The sequence below is a fragment of the Mustela lutreola genome, chromosome 7, assembly GCF_030435805.1.
Source record: "Mustela lutreola isolate mMusLut2 chromosome 7, mMusLut2.pri, whole genome shotgun sequence".
NCBI lineage: Eukaryota > Metazoa > Chordata > Mammalia > Carnivora > Mustelidae > Mustela > Mustela lutreola.
In genome coordinates, this window is record NC_081296.1 from 136,426,954 (window position 1) to 136,442,151 (window position 15,198).

The 15,198-nt window shown below is 47.3% G+C and overlaps 1 protein-coding gene across 11 annotated transcripts in view; it reads right to left on the reverse strand.

The window, feature by feature from the left end:
- LRRC74A (leucine rich repeat containing 74A) overlaps nucleotides 1–15,198 on the reverse strand; it is a 46,802-nt gene that overhangs the window by 11,257 nt on the left and 20,347 nt on the right. For 9 of the 11 annotated variants that reach the window (XM_059182734.1, XM_059182732.1, XM_059182733.1 and 6 more), the window contains 6 exons: nucleotides 14,369–14,476; nucleotides 13,107–13,203; nucleotides 8,042–8,091; nucleotides 7,586–7,667; nucleotides 2,300–2,385; nucleotides 1,651–1,845 (listed from right to left, as the gene is read on the reverse strand). In XM_059182734.1, the coding sequence (XP_059038717.1) occupies nucleotides 1,651–1,845; nucleotides 2,300–2,385; nucleotides 7,586–7,667; nucleotides 8,042–8,091; nucleotides 13,107–13,203; nucleotides 14,369–14,476 (618 nt within the window). The remainder of the gene's footprint in view (nucleotides 1–1,650; nucleotides 1,846–2,299; nucleotides 2,386–7,585; nucleotides 7,668–8,041; nucleotides 8,092–13,106; nucleotides 13,204–14,368; nucleotides 14,477–15,198) is intronic. The other 2 variants (XM_059182729.1, XM_059182730.1) reach the window with 2 other exon arrangements.

A 15,198-nucleotide genomic window follows, 5' to 3' on the forward strand; every position in this document is an offset into this window, starting at 1 on the left:
TGTCCTTCTCCACCAGCACCCCCACATCTGTGGCCCCCGAATCACCCCCTCTCCCATCTTGAGGAATTTGGAGTTGCAGCGGGAAGCCAGGCGAGGCTGACTTCTTTGCCTCTCTCGAGCTGCAGGGCCTGAGCTGGTCACGTAGGTTCGGCTTTCCCATCTGACAGGGGGCGCGCATGGAGCCCATGCTGGAGGGCCGTGTGGGGGGCAAGAAGCCAGCCCCCTGATAGGCACCTGCCTCATGGCAGGAGCTCCAGAAAGGGAAACTGGTAATGGAAGGCCTCCTTTGTCATCTGTTTTCTAACCGCCCAGGAGCTGCTTTTTTTTTTTTTTTTAAATTTGACAGAGAGATCACAAGTAGGCAGACAGGTGGGCAGAGAGAGAGAGGAAGGGAAGCAGACTCCCCGCCGAGCAGAGAGCCCGATGCGGGACTCGATCCCAGGACCCTGAGATCATGACCTGAGCCAAAGGCAGAGGCTTTAACCCACTGAGCCACCCAGGCGCCCCGCCCAGGAGCTTCTGTGTTAGATTTTAGCATCTATAAGCCAATCTATGTATTTATTTATTTTTAAAGATTTTATGTATTTATTTGACAGAGAGAGAGAGAGTGCATACAAGCTAGGGGTGGGGGCAACCGGCAGAGGCAGGCACCCCTATAAGCCAATCAATTTACAATGAAAGATGTAGGGATGCCTGGGTGGCTCAGTTGTTAACCATCTGACTTCGGCTCAGGTCATGATCCCAGGGTCCTGGGATCGAGCCCCACATCAGGCTCCCTGCTCAGTGGGAAGACTGCTTCTCCCTCCCCCACTCCCCCACTTGTGTTTCCTCTCTCCCTGTCTCTCTCTGTCAAATAAATACATTAAGTCTTTTTACAAATAAAATGAAAGATGTATTCATTCTTTCATTAAAGGACATTCATTGGGCATCTATTATGTGTCCATAGGTACAAGGGGTAAAATAATGGGCAGAAGAAAACAGCGTCTTTGGTCTGGTGCAGGTCTCACACCAGTGGGGGTGACCAGACAGTCAGTGAGTCACTGGAATGAGAGTCTAGGGAGGAACCTGGCAAGTTCTGCATGAAGGGGTGAGCTGAGATCTGAGGGTCCATGAGGACGGCTGCTGGAGCAGGGCACTGAGCTGGGGCAGTGACTCAGGTAGGGGCAGGGAACAGTGGGGAAGAGCATTACAGGGGAGACTGAGCCGAGGCCACTGGGAGAGCTGGGCCAAACTGAGTCTGGAGAAGCACACCAGAAGGAGAGAACTGGCTCTGAACTACAGGAAGCCAGGCGGGGGTCTAAGCTGAAGGGTACTAGATGCTGGTCCAGGTGGAAGTGAGATTTATGCTCAAAACGCACACTCTGGCTTCAGTGTGGAGCAAAGGCCCAGGTGGGAGGAAGGAAGACGGGTTGGGAGATGAGCCCATGTGCCAGGGCACAGCAGAGGGTAACACTAGGGTTGTGAAGCATAAGGCGAATTTTCCTAACAATTCTCCCCAGCAACATGCAACCCCATCACCCTGCCGCCCCCGCCCAACATAAAAACACACACACACACAGATGATGCACGCACACACACCTGAACGCGCGTGCGCACACACACGGACACACACGTAAAACACCCTGCTCCCAGCTTAAGTGAAGACTTCACCTTCAGAACTTTGAGGCTCTCGTTGACCTCCAGCCCTTTGCTGATTTTGGAGACTCCGTCGTTGGGGATGTCATTGCAGCTGATGTCTAGGTAGACCAGGGAGTTGTTGAGTCTGAGGACCTCCCCCAGGGCCGTAGCCCCCTCGTTCCCAAAGCCGTTCATAGAGAGATCCAGTTTCTGCAGGGTCGTATTAACCTCAGGGAGGGGAGAGAACAGCGCCAGCAGCAAGGCTGCGTGTGACTCCACCAGCCACCAGGCCCTGGTTTCTCTCCCCTGCTGCTGTCCAGTGTGGGTGCCCAGGGGTCTCCAGGAGGGAGAGCTCTGCCAGAATTTTCCAGATCCCTCCTGGTGGAGGGAGTCAGGACCTGGTTATTCCCTACCCTCTAATGAAACTGCCCTCTTAATGTATTCCCAAAGATGCCACCGAGACCCCAGCAAGGTACATTTGCCAGAGTAAGATTTATACTAAAGAATAAAGCACATCCAGGAATTGTGGGAGGGATGCTAACAACGGGAAAGCATCGGATGAGAGCTCAACCATGGGGTGCGCTCATCCACGGGGTCAGGAGGAAGAGGCTCGAGATGGCGGGATGGGAGGCCCTGGACGTCCTCACTGGCCTCAACACACCACTGCCAGGGAGCGCCTTACCCGGAGACCGCTGCACAAGGCCACAGCTCCCCGTACGTGGAAGTGATTCCAGCTCAGATCCAGTGACTGGAGCCCTATATTGAGGGCTGGGGGAGGGAGGGAGTCATCTTAGTGTTCCCCAAATCCCAGGGAACCCGTTCTCAGAGTTGACAGATGTCCATGACATCGGGGAATAAGAACTACTCAAGGATCATGCGAAGCAAGACACTAGGACAATAATGTTTCAGTTATTCACTGAAAGACAAAATTGTAAGAGGACTCCCGAAGCTGGCAACAATGTAATAAAACAATACCATTTGTATATTGCAGGTGGCAAGCAGATGGCTACAATCTATTTGGCAAATGTGATCTGGTCACAGATATTTGGCTCTTGGACTGTGAGTGCCCTATCATGCAAGCAATGTCACCTGTGAGACCCTTCCTAAGGAGACGGTGCAGGATATGAGCAGAGTCTCATGCTTGTAGGCGTTTAACCGTGGCCTCACTTAGAAAAGCAACATTCCTGACTCACAGGGGAAGGGTCAAGTACATAAAAAGCATCCATCTGGCGGAATGTGATGCAGCCTTTCAACTAACAGAGATGGTTGGAACCCAAGGGTTGTAGTTACACAGGGAGGCGGTGATGGCCTATTATATCCCGCGATGTGTTTTTCTTGGAGAACTACGGAGCAGAGGAGCCTCCAGAAAGCTTTAGGGACACCATCAGTTCTAAGTGGTGAGGCACCAGGCTTATCTAGAAGCTAGTTTGCATAGAAGTTGTACTTTTTTTAAACTTAAAAATATTTGGGGGGCACAATCTATTAGGCGTCTGACTCTTGGTTTCAGCTCAGGTCATGATCTCACGGTCGTGAGTTCGAGCCCTGCTTTGGGCTCCGCACTCAGTGGGGGAGTCTGCTTGGGACTCTCTCCCTCTCCCTCTTCGCCAGCTCTTTCTCTCTCTAAAATCAATCAATAAGTCTTTAAAAAAATATTTTTGCTTACGTGCTACCTAGGGTTGGGAAAACATCCTCTTGAAACTCATCATCATGGTTATTTGTACTGGGGGAGGGTGGCTATGCTGAGGACACTGTTGGAAAGGGGCTGAAGAACCCTTGAAACTTGGCTGGGCGGGAGGGCCTTCACCCTTAGACTCAGGAAAATGTCTTACTCGGTGTTCTTTTCCACAGTCAGTGCGCTGTGTACTGATTGTCTCTTGTGTCAACCACCAGGACGGACTTTGAGTAAAGTGCACATCACCTTACACTGTTTTGAGAACAAACTTCCTCCCTTCATTCTCTTCTTACTCACTCCTACTCCCTCTTCTCTGCCAGTTTCCTCCCTTACTGTGCCTTGTACACCTGCATCTCTTCGATGGCCACACCATTTAAATGTGACTTCTGTTCTCACCCCTGACTAGCTGTGTGACCTTCAGTGGGCTCCTTATTCTTCCCTTACTTCTGTTTTCTTAGCTGTGAAAGTGGAGGTAGTAACCCATACAAGGTTTTGGGGGAAACTGATATAAAATGTCTAACAGGATGCCTCACTGAATCACTGGCTGCCTTAATAATATTTTTTAAAAAGCTCATATACAATAGGAGTCTGTCTCACTTTAAAGTTGTTTTAAAATTTAGGGGTTTTTATTGATTTATTGTTTAAAAAATATTTTATTTATTTATTTGAGAGAGAGAGCGTGCACACAAGCAGGGGGGAGGGGCAGAGGGAGAGGGAGAAGCAGGCTGAGCAGAGAGTGTCTGCTGAGCAGAGAGTCCTATGCAAGACTTGGTCCTGGGATGCTGAGATCATGACCTGAGGCGAAGGCAGACACTTAACCAACTGAGACACCGAGGCACCCCAAATTTATAGTTTTTTAAAAACGATTTTATTTTTAAGTTATCTCTGTACCCAACATGGGGCTTGAACCTACAGCCCCGAGATCAAGAATTACAGGCTCCACCAACTGAGCCAGCCAGGTGCCCCTAAAATTTAGTTTTAACGTATTTGAAAATCAGGTTTCAGATGGACTCCAACTGCCCCACAAGGCTGGTGCACTATGCTCTTCCCCTCTGACCTATCAGCCTGGACCCTTCTCTTGGGGAAGGTGTCGCTCACACCTCACTGAGCAGGTGGTAGCAGTGACATGGGAGAGCTCTAGCCTCCGCCACTCCCTACCCCTTCTACCCGCCCCCCACATCTGTCACCCCCGAGCACACACTTCCGGGCTCTCCCTCTCTCAACACATTTCTCAGAGGCTATCCCGGCCCCTCTGTTCCTCACTCCATGGCTGCCAGCATTTTCTTTCTTTTCTAATTTAAATTCAGCTAATTAACTTGCAGTGAATTATTCGTTTCAGAGGTAGAGGTCCGTGAATCATCGGTTGCATGTAACATCGCGTCCCCTCCTTCATGCCCATCACCCGGTTACCCCATCCCTCCTCCCCTCGCCCCTCCAGCAGCCCACAGTTTGCTCTTCTGGTTTGCCTCCCTCTCTGATCTTCTCTGGCTTTATTTTTGTCTCCCTTCCCCAAAGCTCCTCTGTCGGCCTTCTCAAGGACTCTGTCCTGCAACTACCTCCTCTTCCTTTCTCACGACCCGTTTCTTCTTCTTCCCTTCCCGTGAGTATTTTCCGTTGTTACGAGTCTTCCTGCCTCCATGTCACCCGTCCTTCTGCCGCAGCCTCATCTCCAAGAAGCTCCTGGAAGCGCCCCCATTGCCATTTCACGTCTCTGTGGCCCATTTTCAGTTCCGCCTTCTCTAGTCAGGTCTTCAACTCAGGTCCTTCACCGACGCAGCTCTCATCCAGGCACCAATTATCTTCATGCTGCCGGGTCCTGTAGTCACTTTTCTGACCTCATCTTGTTGGATGTCTATGCAGCACTTGACCCACCTGAGACCACTTTCTCCTTCCTGAAAGCATCCCTTGCTTGGCTCTTTGATACCTCACCTTCCCCCTACTTAGGTGGACCACTCCTGCTCAGGCTCCCCCTCCCCTCTGGGACACGTGAAGGTCAGACTGGTCCAATGGCCACCATCTTAACTCCATCCACACTCCTTGCCTCGATGATCTCCTCTTGCCCCATGGTTTTGAATACATTGCAATGCCTCTAACTCCCAGGTCCTGATCTCCAGTCCTGACCTGTTCACCAAGTTCTAAACCCATGTAGCAGATCACACGTCTCACCGCAGATGACAGGCATGGCAAACATCACATGACCAAAACAGAAGTCTTGGCTCCTGACTCCTGTCCCTCCGTAATATTTACTCCCTGAGTTTCCCTTTCTAAGTGAATGGCACCACCATCCAACCAGTTCCTGAAACAAAATAACCAGGCCTGTATCTTTCTCGCTCCCTTTCCTTCATTCTCCACATCTGCAAGTCTTTTTGGCTTTACTTCCAAAGTCTGTTCTGGATCCTTCCACTCCCCTCTGTTACTACCTTTTCCCTCAGCTCCTGCTACGGTCCCCTCTTGCCTGGACTACAGTATTAGTCTCCTAATTGACCTTCTTTCTGACATTTGTACTTTTTAATTAAAGTGCAATTAGCATACAGTGTTACGTTAGCTTCAGGTGTATGACGTATCGATGCAACCATTCTATATATTATCTAGCGCTCACCATGGCAAGTGTCACCATAGTGACACCACAGTGACAACGCCATTAAGATACTATTGACAATGTTCTCTATGCTATACTTTTCATCTCCATGACTTACTTGTTTTATCACTGGCCATTTGTACCTCTCAGTTGCCTCCATCCAGCTCACCCGTGCCCCCCACCCTCATCCCAGCAGCCACCAGTTTGTTCTCTGTATTTAAGAGTCTGGTTGTCGGGGCGCCTGGGTGGCTCATTGGGTTAAGCCTCTGCCTTCAGCTCAGGTAGTGATCCCAGCGTCCTGGGATCGAGCCCCGCATCAGGCTCTCTGCTCGGCGGGGATCCTGCCTCCTCCTCTCTCTCTCTCTGCCTGCCTCTCTGCTTACTTGAGATCTCTGTCTGTCAAATAAATAAAATCTTAAAAAAAAAAAAAGAGTCTTGTTGTCCTCAGCTGTGTTCTTCCTAAAACTGCATAAACTTCACAAAACGGTTCCTCTAAACTGCAAAGCCAGCCGTGTCACTCCCCGACGCTAACACCCTGCGCCGACTTCCATCACGTGGGGAATGTGATGATGAACACGACTTCATGCGTGTCTTAGCCCACCAAGCCCCGGCTGAGCAGCGGCAGCCCACCTGGCTGGCCTCCTTCTTCCATTATGCTTCCCCTGCCCGCTCTCCTCCCCGCTCCCCTGCCTGCTCTGCCGCCCGTCCCACCGCCCCCCTTCCTCAGACTTGCCAGGCTCTGCTCCTTCCGCCTGGCATGCTGAGCTTCCAGAACCTGGTTCTACTTTGATAGTCAGATTTCAACAAAAAGCCACCTTCCTTGTGGGGCTTTTTCTCGCCACCCCATCTAGAGTAGCATCTCTCCCGCTAACGGTGATCCCCTTTTCTATTCATTTCCCCTAGGAATGAACATTTAGTTTCTTTCTTTTTTTTCTTATAACAAATCTGCAACGAGCCTCCTCAGACATCTCTATGTACGCGCAGGAGCGTCGCTGAGACATGCACCGGTGAATTGTTGTATCATGGAATATATACATTTTCAATTTTACTAGATACTGTCAAACTGCTCCCCCAAACTGCCACAGAGTTATTATTTCTCCCCTGGGTTCAATGCACTGGGTATTCTCTGACTTGAAATTTATGCAGCTTTGGTAGAGGACAAGGGGGATCTTTTCATTGTTTTATTTTGCATTTCTCTAATTGCTAGAGAGTTTAGGCATTTAGCTTTCTTTTTGCACTGCCTGTAGGATCACTGTTTTACTGGGAGCGTTCCTTACTGTCCAAGGATCTGCAGGATCTTTGATCAATATTCTGAACACAAATCTTGTATATGATCGGATGCTGCTAGTGTGTGCTCTCTGTCTGCTGCTTGGCTTTTCACATTGTCCCATAACATTTTTTTATCAGAGGCAAGTTTTAAACTTATCGTTGTCAAACAAATGAATCATTTTGGTTACAGTTTTTGCCTGCTGTGCCTATTTAATCACCCTTAGCCTCCCTGATGTCAGCAAGTTATTCCTTTTCTGATCTTTGTAAAGTGTTAACTGCCCACATTCAGATGTCAGCTCCACTTAAAATGTCTGGGGTGTGGCTTCCATCACTTTATGATTTGAACATTCAATAACCATAAAAAACAGGGGGATGCAGCCCTGACAGGTGACCGACCGTCTGCCAAGTGCCTCTCCTTTGCTGGACCCTTCCCTCGGTGGCGGACTCACCCAGCATCTGGCCCACGTACTCTCCTCCCTTATCAGAGAACTGGTTGTGGCTGAGATCCAGCGTCTTGATTTGGTAATTGGTCTGGAGAAAGAAACCGTGTAGAGAGGTGATTTTTGTCATCTCTATGGCTGCAAATACCTCCTTCATCTCAGGGCCGTGTGATGGAGGGCTCCCAAGCACCAAAAATTGAGTGGACGAGATCATTTAGACGGAAGATATTCTCTTGCGCATTTTCTATAACGGTTGATGGCCCCTGGGAGGGTTTTGTCCCATCCAAACAGCCCTGCTGCTGCCGTGGCTGTTGTCAGGCTCAGCAGAGTCCAGATCCTCACCAGCTCCCTAGACTTTTGGGTGGAACTCTCTCTTCTCTGCCCGGAGCCACCCACCAGGCCCCCCACATGGCCCAGGGCCATGGCCCAGAGGGCTCTCAGTGGCACCCGCCCCTCACTTCTTACCGACAAGGCTTGGCACAACAGTTCTGCGGATTCGTCCCTGAAGTTATTTCCTGCAGTGAAGGGGAGGGGAGGGGGGCGTTTTCAAGGCTGTCCAGACTAGGGCTCCCTTACCCTCCCAAGTCCTGGCCCTGCCAGGCTCTTCCTTTTGGAACAATCAGCCATAAGAAAGGTGGCAAGTACTTAAGCAAATATATGAATATGGAAGAAAACACGAGAAAAGAAGGCAACTGTTTGCCTTTCTCTTTAATCTTCCTTGCTCTGCCTTGGTAGGGCAAGGAGTTCCAGGAGCCCGTGTACCGGCCCCTGTGCACCCCCTGGTGGCGCCAAACCCTACTTTGGTGCCTAAAGTTAGTTGTGTGATAAAAAAATAAGACTACAGTTGCAGGGCCAGGACCAGAGGGGACCAAGTGAGGCGAGCCCTTTGCATGCAAAATCCCAGCTCCCTAAGCGCAACGAGCAATATCTTTATTCACAAAAGAATTTTTAGAAATATTGCAATATTTCTAAAAATGCAATATTTCTAAAAATAAAAATTAACGCAACACTTCTAGGATGAACAGTTTTAAAATTTTAAATAAAGGTAGCATCTGACCCTGCCCTTGCATGGCCCCTGGGAGGGTTTATCAATATTCTGTTCCTCACCACAATCTGTTCCTTTTGGATCTTGTTTTATATTGGAAGTGTTGATATTTTGTTCAGCACAGACTTTTTTTTTTTTTTTTTAACATCGTTTTTGACTTTTACAAACATTGCAACACAGTATTATTTACTTGGTTACTGAGCTTTTCTGTATCCCTTAAATTCTGGGACTGAGGCTTGTGCTCTCCTTATTTATTCTCAGCCCAGCACTGCTAGACTCTTGATTTTGGTTCCGGTCATGATCTTGAGGTTCTGGGATCGAGCCCTGCATCAGGCTCTGTGCTCAGCAGGGAGTCTGCTTGAGGATTCTTTCCCTTTCCCCCCTCTCCTCCACTCACACGCACTTTCTCAAGTAAATAAATCTTAAAAAAAAAAAAAAAGATTTCGGGAAAATAAATGACATAGAAGTTTATCCCCAAATTTCTCCTTTAAAGTTTTAATAATCTGTGTACCTTTAACACCCAAACAGTGCTTGGCACCTAACAGAGTTCTGTCAACGTTTACTGAGCGAATGAATGAATCCACTGAGACACAAATGTTTCTTGGTTGCATCTGTACCAGTGCAATAAAATGAGATAATAAGCTAGTCTAGGTATAAAATTAGGTTTCTAGTTATTCAAATTATTTTTACATCAATGGTTACAAATAGTAGAGCTGGCTGTAAGTTTGATATAATACAGATGCCTAGATCCCTCCCTTTAAAGACTCTGATTCAGCAGCCTGGAGTAGGACTGGGTAATTTGTGTTTTTAGAGAGGTTTCCGTATTAGGTTAACGTTATATTAGAGGTCTTAGCCGATGCAACTAGAAAAGTCACTGGAAGCTATAAATGCTGGAAAGAAGAGACAAAACTCCCATTATTTGAAGGCAAGGTCACCTACCTAAATAATCCAAGAAAATTAACTGATGCAAATGTTAGGACTAGTAAAATGACTCGATAAAGTGACTGGACAGGGGTGAAGTTTGCACCTGAGTGGCTCAGTCAGTTAAGCGTCTGACTCTTGATTTCGGCTCAGGTCCTGATCTCGGGGTTCTGAGTCTCATGTCAGGCTCTGCGCTGAGTGAGGAGCCTGCTTCAGATTCTCTCTCCCCCTCTCTCTCCTCCTCTCCTCCCCACCACTTGCACTCTCTAAGTAAATGAATGAAAGAATGAATGAATGAATGAAGTGACTGGATATAGTATCAATGTGCAGAAATTAATAGCTCTCAGACATATCAGTAATAGCCACTTAGAATATATGATAGAAAAAGCATTCTGTGCATGCAGGAATAAAATGATAAAACACCTGGATCTAATATGAAATGTGCAAGACTTCTAATGGAATAAAAGCACACTACTTTACTGAAGAAGATAAAGACTTAAAGAAACAGAGACAAACCTAGTGCTTGGGATTTCTTCCCAAGCATTGACTTCAACATCCACACATTTAGCCATCCTCATTTATAGATAACTTGCTGAGAGCCAAAATGGAGACCGTATATGGAAACAGATTTTCCATTGGTAGAATTGTAACCTGCTACTGTCTTCTTCTTTTTTTAAGATGTTATTTATTTATTTGACAGAGAGAGAGATCACAAGTATGCAGAGAGGCAGGCAGAGAGAGAGGGGGAAACAGGCTCCCCGCTGAGGAGAGAGCCTGATGCGGGGCTCAATCCCAGGACCCTGAGATCATGACCTGAGCTGAAGGCAGAGGCTTTAACCCACTGAGCCACCCAGGCACCCCCTGCTACTGTCTTCTTAAGTGAAGACATTAAATATCTCGAATACGTCAATTCTTTCCTAAATTAATCTAATCTAAATATAACCCCAAGCAAAATTGCAACAGTTTGGGTTTTTTTGTTTCTGTTTTTTTTATGGAACTTGACAGGATGATTCTAAAATTCAGCTGGAGGAGAAATTGCACGAGAATAGCCAAGATTACTTTGAAAATGAAGGTCAGAATTTGTCCACTCAAATATAAAACATATTGTGTCATATAATTATACAGCTAATAGATTACATATTGTATACTTGATATATTTTATTAATTACAACTAATCATTAAACTAAAACACATGGCATGTAATTTTAATATTCTAAACAAATATTAAACCAGTGTAGTGTTGACATAGATATAGACACAGAGATTAATGAAATGGAAAAGAAAATCTAGAAAGAAACCTGTATTTATAGGAAAGTTTAATATAAAATAAAGGTGACGTTTCTGATTAGTCAGTAAAGACTAGATTATTCAGTTGGTGATGTTGGGGCACCTGGCTATTGGCTTTGGAAATACAGTGTTTGATTCTTTCTCTTCCTCATGCCATGAACAACAAGTTCTAGCTATACTGAAGATTAAATGAAAAAACAAAATCACAAAAACATCTGAAGAAAATTAAGAAAAACATTTTTAAAATTCAAAGTAGAAAACAGTTTTTTGAGCAGGACTACAAAAATCAAATCTATAAAAAAGTATGATGAACATTTTTTTTTTTGAAGGAATTGACAATGGTGGGGTGCCTGGGTGGCTCAGTTTGTTAAGTCTCTGCCTTCGGCTCAGGTCATGATCTCAGGGTCCTGGGATCAAGCCCTGCATCGGGCTCTCTGCATCAGGCTCTCTGCTTGGTGGGGAGCCTGCCTCTCCCTCTCTCTCTGCCTGCCTCTCTGCGTACTTGTGATCTCTCTCTCTCTGTCAAATAAATAAATAAAATCTTTTTTAAAAAATCACTTAAAAAAAAAGAATTGACAATAGTGAAAAATACAAACTTAATAAGAAATCTGTGTAAGAAAACTCCATAAGCAAAGCCATAGGTAACATTCTAACATTCAAGTGTGAATATGTATAATATATAGTTTCTAACAGTCGATAATACAAACAATCCCATAGAACAGTTGACATTTCATAGAGGAAAATAAAAATGGAAATGAGCATCTGGAAAAGATGTTTTATTTCAGTAGTAACGTGAGAATGTAATAAAGACAGTAACAGTGATGAACTCTTATTGAATTCTTAGGTCCTAGGTATTGTTCTAGGTGTTCTAAATTTTAATTCACTTCATCTCAACAGTCACTGTCTGAAGTAGGTAATATTATTCTTCCTCATTTATAAATGAGAAAAATGAATCACAGAAGGGCTAGATAACTTGCTTTCTGTCAAAGCCAGGATTTGCACCCACCTACTGTGACTTCAACATCTATATACTCACTTATTCTGATTCACAAAAAACTTGCTAATAACCAGGAATTCACCAAAAACTAGCTAATAACCAGAAAACAGATATTCCATTGGTGGAATTATAACTTGGTATAGTCTTCTTTTTTTTTTTAGATTTTTTTTTTTTTTAAGTACTCTCTACCCCCATGTGGGGCTGTAGCTACCCTGAGATAAAGAGTTGCATGCTCTATTGACTACACCAGCCAGGTGCCCCTAAAAGATTTATTTATTTATTTATTTATTTTAGAGACAGAGAGAGAGAGAGAGAGCACGCGAGTGCACGCACACACACACACACACACACACACACACACACACGAGTGGGGGAGAGGCAGAGGGAGAGGGAGAAGCAGGCTCCGCACCGAGCAGGGAGCCTGATGTGGGGATCCAGCCCAGGACCCCAGGACCATGACCTGAGCTGAAGATAGACGTTAAACCGACTGAGCCACCCAGGCGCCCCAATTTCTAATAATTCTATTTTCTCAAGATCTTGATGCTGCCACTTACTAGACTTGGACAGTTCTCACAGTGTTTTGTTTCCTTGCTTTGCATTTTTGGACTGTGAGCCCATCTTTAGTGGAGCTTTATCTGTGAGAATCTCAAACAGCCTGGGGCCTGGTCAAGGGATTGTTCCTCCAATGGGGTGTTCTCTTTGCTCCTGTTGTGTGCCCCAGGGCATTACCAGCATGGGATCACTTAGGTTAAGTTCCAGGACCCTGAAGATAATATAAACCCAAACCACAAGCCTGAGTGAGGACAAGTCTGGGGGTGTTAGAGTTCTCAAATGAGTTTTTTTTTTTTTCTTCTGTGAGAGAGACAGATAACAGACTAATTACAAACTGAGTGTACAGTGGGGATCAGGTAGCAATAAATGCTGTTAAGAGAAACCCAGCAGGGAAACAGGACAGCAATGGAGATGGAGGGGAGGTCAGGGAAGTCCTCTGTAATGAGGGGACGTTTGAACAGAGGCATGAATAAAGCAACAGAGTGAGCCATGCAGATACCTCGGGTAGAGACTTTTCAAGCGAAGGCCGGCATGCTGCCAAGGGAGTCGGAAGTCCCTTGTCTGGGAGAGCCAGGAAGCCAGTGTGGCCACGGGGAGGGGAAAGGATGGCCAGAGGCCTTAGCAGGGTGCAGACACAGTGTTCTGGAACCTGGTCTGGCCCAGTTAGACCCTGGATTCTCTCCTTTTCATCCCCTTGTCCTCTCCTGCCTCGTCTTCCATGGGCTCACCTGAAAGCTGGAGGTTCCAGAGCGAAGAGATGTTTCTCTGAAGGAATTCCGAGATGATTCTGGCCCCCTTCAAACCAAGATCATTGTCGGAGACATTCTAAAAAGCAAGAACACCCTTGTGTGTGTATTGAATACGCCACCCCAGGGCCCTCATTAGCAAATGGTGTCCGGGAGGGGCTTACTCAAGACCTGCACTGGGCAGTAGGGCTGGGTGGGGAGAGGGCCAGGGGAGAAAGGGTAGGAAGGATTGGGAAGAGCAAAGGAGCAGAGAACGATGAGGATTCAGCTCCCCGAACGCCTGGCTGGGAGGCCCGCCTGCTGGTCTCAGTTCTCTCTGGTCAGCTTTGGTGACTTCCCACTTCTTTGGTTTAGCTCTAGTACTTTACTTTTTTTTTTAAGATTTTATTTTATTTGACAGAGAGAGACACAGCGAGAGAGGGAGCACAAGCAGGGGAGGGTGGGAGAGGGAGAAGCAGGCTTCCTGCTGAGCAGGGAGCCCAGTGTGGGGCTCGATCCCAGGACCCTGGGATCACAACCCGAGCCAAAAGCAGACGCCTAACATCTGAGCCATCCAGGCGCCCCAGCCCTAGTACTTTAGATAAACTTACTGTACATTTTTTTGAAACCTAAGATAGCTTTATTAGGAGAGTTCGGCATGAAGCAATTGAAAGATTCCTTCAGAGTAAATCATCATTGTCAATTTCATTCACTGATTTGTGAAACGCGATTGACTGTGCTGGGAACACGCAGGGATGCAAATGGGCACAGTCCTTTAGGGCTTGTGGGAGGGACCTTTATACAAACCAGCCCTTATGATCTTAATTGCTTCTCCTCTTTTTCCCCCCATTTCGAAATGATGGTAAACTAGACATAACACAACATTTACCGTCTTGACTATTCCTAAGGGTACTGTGCAGTGGTCTGAAGTATGTTCACATGCTTATGCAACCCTCGCCATCATCCGTCTCCAGACACATTGTGTTTGATGGAAGTATTTCGTGCCTTTATTTTCTCTAAGTTCACTTTAAAGCGACTCTGCGGAAGGGCTTACTGGTCTCTTTGGGCCACGGGGAACACAACCCCCCGGCCAGCCTCTGACATGCGGCCCTCCTCTGAGAAGTCACCTCTGGAGGAGAGGGGCCTCCAGGCCCATCGCAGAAAGCTGGAGGCTGGCCGGGGCCAGGGCGGGGGTCTCTGGCCCATCCTAGGTGGTGTCGAGAGCCCCGGTGCGGGGGTGGGAGCTGGCAAAAGGGCCACAGTACCATCTCCTGCAGGTAGTAATTCTCTTGCAGCATCTCCACCAGGCTCAGGAGCCCCTCCTCCATGAGACTGTTGTCTGCCAGCTCCAGGGTGACCACACTCGTGTTGGACTTCAGCCGCCACAAGAGGAGGGGGAGAAAGACAGAGGGAGTCGGTGACCCGATCAGTTCCCTGCCCTTGCCCAGAGCTTGTCCTCTCCCTTAAGCTCCCAGCCTTTTGAGAGGGCACAGAGCTGCAGGCCAGCACTTCCGGAGAACGGACTGGAGCAGGATGCCGCCCCGGGGACGAGCCATCCTGCAGAGGTGTGCTGGGACAGTATGCTTATTCTGGGCACCTCCACCAAAGGGAGCTCTGCAGGGGAATTTAGAAAGGGGTTATTAAAACGATGAAGTCCCTGAAAAATGCGGGGTACAGGGGTGAGCTACACAGAGAGTAGTTATTTAGCCTGGAGGAGAGAAGCTGTGACCTACTCTAAGATTAGGGAGAAACTGATGCATTTAATCCGGTACTGAAACAGAAGGCGTCTACTGGGCCTGCTTCCTCCAGAGGTCTTACTCAGGCTCTGTCTTATCTGGCACATTTCTTTAGTCAGAACGTGGCCCCAGGGCTGCTTGGAAGGACCTGGACTTCAGTCTTCCATATCTACATCCAAGCCAGTTGGCATGCCCACAAGCAGCAAGGTCAGAGCAAGTGACTCACAGCAAGAGAGCCAGGGGTCCGCTCTAAGCAGCACTGTTGGCTATTTTCCCCTTCCGCACCTCGGGGGTCCCGGTGCAGCAGGTGTGGGGGGCAGCAGACAGCCCCCAACCCAAGGCTTATCCACATTCATCTC